Raw genomic sequence first — 7,500 nt, forward strand, 5'->3', positions numbered from 1 at the left:
ACACTTCACTCACTCAAAAAGCTTAAAAGCATTTGATCAAAGGCATGTTCTCAAATGCAGATGTACGTAAAGTAAAAGCCCTCACACACACACACACACACACACACACACGTGCACGGCTCATGAATGTGAGATGGATGCGTGTGCGGGGTGAGTGACAGCTAAAGCGCCTGCCTAACAGCACCTTTTAGAAGTTAAAACAAGACTTTGCTTTTAGAGGAGGGGGAGGCGGTGGTGGGGGAGGTATAACTCAGAGACCACTAACTCAGCTGTCAGATGACAAAGCGCCTGTCAACCAGCCGACGAATCAGACGGATTAAAAGGACCAATCGGGCGTGGAGTCGGAGTATCTGAGTGCTGGGCAGGAGGAGGCGGCAGGCTGTGAGAAACACTCTGCCGATGACGAGGGTCCCTTAATGAAACACCGAGCCACTTGCTGCTCTGAGTCAGTGTACCGGCGCTCGCTGCACATTCCTGCACTGCAGTGGTACTGCCTGGCGTGGACCCTCAGCGGAGCTCCTCTTGCATGTATTTACACTGCATTGTATTGGTACTGCTGTAGCATTGGTGCTGTGCACAGCGGTAATGATGCTAGAAGTCCTTCCTAATGCGTTCATACTGCTTTAGTACTGTGTTGTTAGTACCCAGCGGGGGTATTAGTGTAGCGTACATTGTTTGTATTGGTATAAATGGTTCTGTGAATTCATCTTGATTTTCATCAAGGATGAGGGACTGTGTGTGAAGTAGTACCATAATACTAGCCAGGTTTAACCAGTTTTTCTGCTCTCTACTATAAGTTTGTATATTTATACTGTATTGTTGATATGCAGTACTCTGCATATCTTTACTAGGCTGCATATCTACTGCAAGGTGAATGGTCGCGTCCTCACTCTAAGGTGTGGCCAAGCATTTTGAATATATATATATATATATTTGCGGGAGTTATTATAATTATGACTTACTCTAATACGCTTTGGACCAAAGCACCTGCTCAATAAATTGAGTGTAATGTATATGCTGAAGATATGAAATGATATCTATTCGTATCCCTGTCTCCTTTCTTGTATCTATCTGCTTGACTCTTTGCTCCTGGTTTTCATCTGATGCTTCAGTAAAAAAAACGAAATGATTTCCAGGTGATGAAGGTTTTCTACTTGAAGATAAACATGTTGCTCCGCCCCTTTCCTCCCCCAGCCCCTCCCACCCCCATCGCCCCACCGGAGCTGCTGGCGGTGGGCGCCACCTACCTGTGGATCAAACCCAACGCCAACAGCATCATCGGCGACGGGCCAATCATCTTGAAGGAGGTGGAGTACCGCACCACCAGCGGGAACTGGGCGGAGAACAACGTGGTGGACGCCCCCACCTACAAGCTGTGGCACCTGGACCCCGACGTGGAGTACGAGATCAAGGTGCTGCTGTCCCGCCCCGGGGAGGGGGGAACCGGACCCCCCGGACCCTCTCTCATCACCAGGACCAAGTGTGCTGGTGAGTACCCTTGAGGACTGCCTTACTCTCTGGGGTTGTTTCCTCTGTCCTTACGGCCTAGGTCGGTCTACTTAATGACTGCCTCACTCGCTGGGGCTTTCTCCTCCGTCCTTACGGCCTAGGTAAGTCTCCTTCACGACAGACCTTGATGACAGGAAGAAACTGCCGGGGGCTGTCTCTTCCTTCCTAATTGCCTCATTCTGTCTCCTTTCCTTCCTTCCGACCTCAGTCTGTCTTCTTTCCTTCGTTCCTGCATCAGTCCATCTGTTTCCTTTCCTACTGCCTCAGTCTGTCTCCTTTCCTTCCTCACTGCATCAGTCTGCCTCCTTTCCTTTCCCGCTTCCTCAGTCTGTCTCATGTTCTTCAATAATGCCAAGGACTGTTTATAAGATTGATTGTTTGTTTCATTCTGAGAACTAAAAGAATCAGAGAGAATTGATTGAAAGAAAGAAAGTAGGGGGAAAGAAAATGGTAAAAGGGAGGGCAGATGCATGAAAAGACAAGAGGGAAGGAGGGGGTAACTACTTAGACGACCAATTAGAGGACAAGAGGTAGAGAGAGGAAAGGGAGAGGAGAGAGAGGGAAAGAAGGAGAGCTACTAATTGCTTCATCTCGGCTGAGAGAGCACAAATCAAAGATAATTATAATTGAGATGTTTAAGAATTTACCCAAAGACTACTTAGAAGAGATGAGAATGGGGAGCGGATAGGAGGGTGGAAAGGGGGGGGTGGGGGGGGGGGGGGAGTAGGGGAGGATAGAGAGAAGAGGATGAGAGATGGGGGGATGGGAAGAGTGGGGAGAGGAGGAGGGGAGGATCGAGGCCTGGAGGTGGAAGAAGAGAGGCTGCAGAAGAAGAGGAAGAGAGAAAAGAGGGGGGCAGGAGAGAGGGGCAGAGAGGAGAGCAAGAACAGAAGAGAGAGGAGGAACAAGGAGAGCACAAGAGATGGAGGGAAAATAGAGTTGTTACGAGAAAGAAAGAGGAGGGACGGAGAGGAGAGGTAAGGAAGCATTGGAAGGGCGAGAGAGGGAGAGAGGGCAAAAGAGAAGGCATGGAGAGGAGGATAGAGAGAGATAGGGAGGGAGAGGGAGAGGGAGAGCCAGAGAGAGTAGAGAGGTCCCAGTGGGTCTCCTAGAGAGACACACTTCACTTGATAAAATGACAGCTCATTAGATCCTTAACATCCTCCTGTGTGTGTGTGAGTGTGTGTGTGTGTGTGTGTGTGTGTGTGTGTGAAGAGTTGTAAAGTACCTTTTTATTAAACTTTTACCAATTAACCAGCAGTTGTTGAGAGAGAGAGACGTGTGTGTGTGTGTGTGTGTGTGTGTGTGTGTGTGTGTGTGTGTGTGTGTGACCTATTCCCTGACCTTTCATATTGTTTTCATAGCCGTAATGACTCAGAGAGAGAGAAAGGGGGGAGGGGTATAGGTGAGAAGAAGAAAAGACAGGGGGGCAGAGAGGAGGGGACAGGATGAGAGGCACAGAGAAGAAGGGAGAAAAGCAGAGCGAGAGGGGCCGGGGGAGAGTAGAACAGATGAAAAGTGTGTGAGTGTGTGTGTCTGCACGTCACTCTGTACCTGTGGGTGTGTCCGTGTGTCGTTTTGTATCCATGTATCTGTGTGTGTGGATGTGTGTCTGTGTTGTTGTGTGTGTGTGCATCCGTGTTTGTGTGCGTTGTGTGTTTACATGTGTGTGCTTCGGCCTGTTGGTATGTGTATGTCTGTGTGCCTGTGGCCGTGTGACTGTGTGTCCGTGTGCCTGTGGTTGTGTGTGTTTGTTTTTGTGTATATGTATACATTTCTGTGCGTGCGTATATCGGTTTGTGCGTGTGTATACGTGTGGGTGTGTGTGGGTGGGTGTGTTCTTGTTTCTGTGTGTATGCATATGCCTATGTCTGTGTGTGCAGGTCTGTGCTTGTATGCCTGTATTTGCGTGTATGTTTGTGTGGGTGTGTGTGTGTGTGCATTTGTGACACGATGAGAGCCGGCAGGTATGACAGGTGGACTATAACCCGCTGGCAGTTTTTTTGGCAATGTTTGCTGTTTGTTTATTCGTTGCATACATTTGTGTGTGTATGTGTGTGTGTAAATGTGAATGCTTGTCTGTACACGGGATGTTTGTGTGGATGAGAGTGTTTCTGTGTACGTCGATGGGCGAGACACATCCTGCGCTAACCTTTCTGTTCGGGTTAGCGTCTACTGCTAGGCTTCTTCTATCACTAGCACAACGATGCTGAGCTGTTTCTGCCGCTAATTCTAAGCGGATTTCGCTACTATCATAAACACACAACATCTACACACACACACACACACACACAGACGCACACACAAACACACCATAAACACACACCATAAACACACACACACACACACACACACACAAATACACCTTAATCATGCACACACAAACACGCACATACACACACACACACACACACATTACACCATCGCCATCACAACACAACACAATAACTTTCAAACCAGCTATACAAACTCAATATCAAAATGCGTCCGTTCCCCTGTCACCAGAGGAAGGAGCACAAGATCCTGGAGGTTTATGTCCCCAGCGTTGTCATCGCGGGGCGTTGAGCCCCAGCAGAGCCAGCTAATGCTGAGTCCGTCCTGCTCCTAAATCACCCTCTGCCTCCCCCAGGAGCACCTTGATGGACTCAAACCTGCACCGTTACGCAGTTATAAAGTAGATAATAAAACCTACTTGCACGCACACACACGCACACAAGAACACACACACACACACACACAGGGGCGCGCACACACACACACACACACACACACACACACACACACACACGCACTCACACACTGTGTCTATGTTTCTTGCCCTTCATTCGGCGTGTCGTCACTAAATATATATCTTTAAACTAAATAAGTCACTTTAAAGTGAATGTTGGCACTTCAATTTGCATGGAGGACTTTTTTATGGGGCTGATGATGGTAATGTAAGTGTTGGCTAATATGTCACCTCATAAAGATAGTCTTTTATTCCTCCGCCGCAATAAATCCTCCGTTACTCACTCCTCCTATTACCCCTAATACTCCTCTGTCTCTACACCCTCCTTATGCCAGCGCTCGCTTGCCCCCCCCTCCCCCCATCTTACTTCCACTGACTCTCCCCTCCTTCTTCGCTCTTTTTTCCCCCGCTCTCTCCTCTCTCCTGCTCTCTTCCTGTTTCTGCTCCCTCATCTCTTCTCCTCTCCCCTCTCCACCTTTCATTCAGCCTTATCTCCCCCTCTCCCCCCTATTCCGCCTCCCCTCTCCCCCGCCCCCTCTACATTAATCTCTACTGTATTAGCTCCTGGCCAGATGATAACGTGATGTTGGCTGTTAAGTGATCCTCCATAGCACCTTCTCCCTCTCCCCTCACGTCGGGGTCACCCCTTCCCCCCTCCTCCCCCATTCCTCTCCTCCGTCTCCGGTGCCCCCCCGCCCCGCGCTTCCCTCCTCAGGGCTCTGTCCTAAAGTGCATCTTTATGGGAGGGATGATGGGTTTTGTCTGCCCGCAGGCCCCACAAAGATGGTGTTTTAATACAGCTGCAGGGAGGATCTGCTCCGGCTGACACCATGCCCTGGGATAGAGGGAGGGAGAGAGAGGGAGAGGGAGAAGGGGAGAGGGAGAAAGAGAGTTTACTTGTGGGTGACGTAAACCACAGACACATATGAACAAAAATACCACACATATTTTCAGACACAAAGTACAAATACAAATACACACACACACACACACACACTGTCCAGTTCATCTACCCTGCATCTCGAACACTACAACACCTCACACTTCTGTTTCGATGTGGTGTGGTCGTCATGGTAGTTGATGTACATGTGCTATGATGGTAGTCATGGTAACTTCCGGCTGTGTCTGGCCTCCAGTTGAAGCAGAAAATCAAACACACACCCGTAACGTGCATTGTGAGTGAAGAGGAACATTTTGAGACAACTTTTCTTTCACTATCTCTGTAGTCTGTCTATCTCTCACTCTTCCTCTCTTTCTCTCTTTTTTGTCTCCAACCTCCAACCTCCCTCGCTAGCACTCTCTCTACATGTGTATTGGTTCAAGCTGTGTGCTGTTTGACCCTGTTGGCTCAGAGCTGTTAGTTCTTGAAGCCACTCAACCGAGCGCGGAGAGAAGCAGAGTCACAGCTTCCTGGAATAATCTCTCCCCCGTCATGTGGAGAGCAGCCTCTCGTCCCTGGCCACAGCTCCAGGCCTTGTTAGTCCAGCTCCGCTGAACGCTGGCTCTCCATTGGTCAGCTCAGGAGCAACACTGCCTCCCTGACTTCCTGGTCGGGATGCAGCGCTTCCTGCTGTGGTTCTGATATATTCGGCCCAGCCTGTCAGGGATCCTCTCTTCATACAATGCTTTATCTACAATGCCAGACAGACTCTGTTTGTATTGTAGAGCTGCAAGGAGCATACGTAAATACTACTACTACTAAAAATAATGAGATAGAGATATATGGTTAGAAAGATAGATAGATGGAGGGACGGATGGATCCATTTATTGATGGATACTCTAGGGAGATGGATAGATGGATAGATGGGTAGCTGGATGGTTTATACTTTTTATTCATTTTGATAGAAAATGAAGGATGATGATGATGATGATGATGATGATGATGATGATGATGATGATGATGATCGCTGCGATACTTGAAGCGTAATGGTCGTCAGAATAATGACCGGGAATAAAGAATAAGTTCTTCTTAGTCCTCCTTCTCTCCCTCCCCTCATCCCCTTCTCTCCCTGTCACAGAGAACCACTTTGAAGGAACATTTTGACATGCATGGTTTATGAAGCATGTTAGAACTCTCGGGCTCCGTCTCTGTCTTATCTGATCAAATCATACAGTGCAGACATAAGTCCAGTCCCCCCCCCCCACACACACACACACACACCTCACCTCCCTCCCTCCCTCCCCCCTTCACCTCCTTCCCTTGTTCCGTTTCATCTTCCTCACTTCCTACTGCTTTTGTCTTTCATGTTGCGGACCTAGCCCCCACGCTCCCGTCTCGCGTTGCGACGTGGTCTTGATCGGCGCCGTGCTGGCGTTCGTGTTAATGGTTGCTCTTAATGACTTGGACGGGGCCCGGCAAGCTCTGCCTGGCGTTAAAAAAGATCATCGTTCTCTTTCATCTCCTTGCGGGCAACCATTAGGAAACACAGGAACACAGAGAAGGAAGAGGGGGAGAGAGGAGGAGAGGAGGTACTAATGAAGGTTAAGGAGGAGAGCAGAGAAGTTAAATTGTGAGAGGTTGGGAGGAGGGGGGGTGGAGGGAGGAATGGAACCGGGAGAGGAGAAAAGAACAAAGGAGGATGGGAGTAGAGCAAGGAGAGGAGGGAGAGGAGGGAAGGAGAGGGGTGGGGGTGAGGGCGGAGGTGTGAGGAGAGAGGGGGGAGGGGAGGAATGCGATGGGAGGAAGAGCAAGTTGTGAAAAAGAGAAAAGCCGATAGGAGAGGTGAAAGAAAGAGCCAGGAGAAAGGAAACATGACAAAGGAACAGGAGTTCTTCCAGCGGAGGAAGTTCACCTCCTGCTGGGCTATGCTTCATTAGATGCATAACAGAGACGGAGCATTCACATGCACCTCAGTTCACCACACACAATCACACTCACCACCGGTTGTATACACCTCATTACCCTCACACTCACCAACGGTTGTATACACCCTCATTACCCTCACACTCACCACCGGTTGTATACACCCTCATTACCCTCACACTCACCAACGGTTGTATACACCCTCATTACCCTCACACTCACCAACGGTTGTATACACCCTCATTACCCTCACACTCACCACCGGTTGTATACACCTCATTACCCTCACACTCACCACAGGTTGTATACACCTCATTAACCTCACACTCACCACCGGTTGTATACACCCTCAAAACACTCACCACCGGTGATATGGTAAGTACCACTGGTAGTATCCGCACTCCTTACCCTCACCACAGTTCCTATCCACCCTCATCACCCTCGTCACCCTAACCAAGCT

The 7,500-nt window shown here is 49.2% G+C and overlaps 1 protein-coding gene across 1 annotated transcript in view; it reads left to right on the top strand.

The window, feature by feature from the left end:
* ptprt (protein tyrosine phosphatase receptor type T) overlaps positions 1 to 7,500 on the top strand; it is a 150,964-nt gene that overhangs the window by 27,064 nt on the left and 116,400 nt on the right. Inside the window, exon 7 of the mRNA XM_079748435.1 lies at positions 1,195 to 1,488. Within this exon, the coding sequence (XP_079604561.1) occupies positions 1,195 to 1,488 (294 nt within the window). The remainder of the gene's footprint in view (positions 1 to 1,194; positions 1,489 to 7,500) is intronic.

The sequence above is a fragment of the Pollachius pollachius genome (genome assembly GCF_949987615.1).
Source record: "Pollachius pollachius genome assembly, chromosome: 12".
Classification (NCBI taxonomy): Eukaryota; Metazoa; Chordata; class Actinopteri; order Gadiformes; family Gadidae; genus Pollachius; species Pollachius pollachius.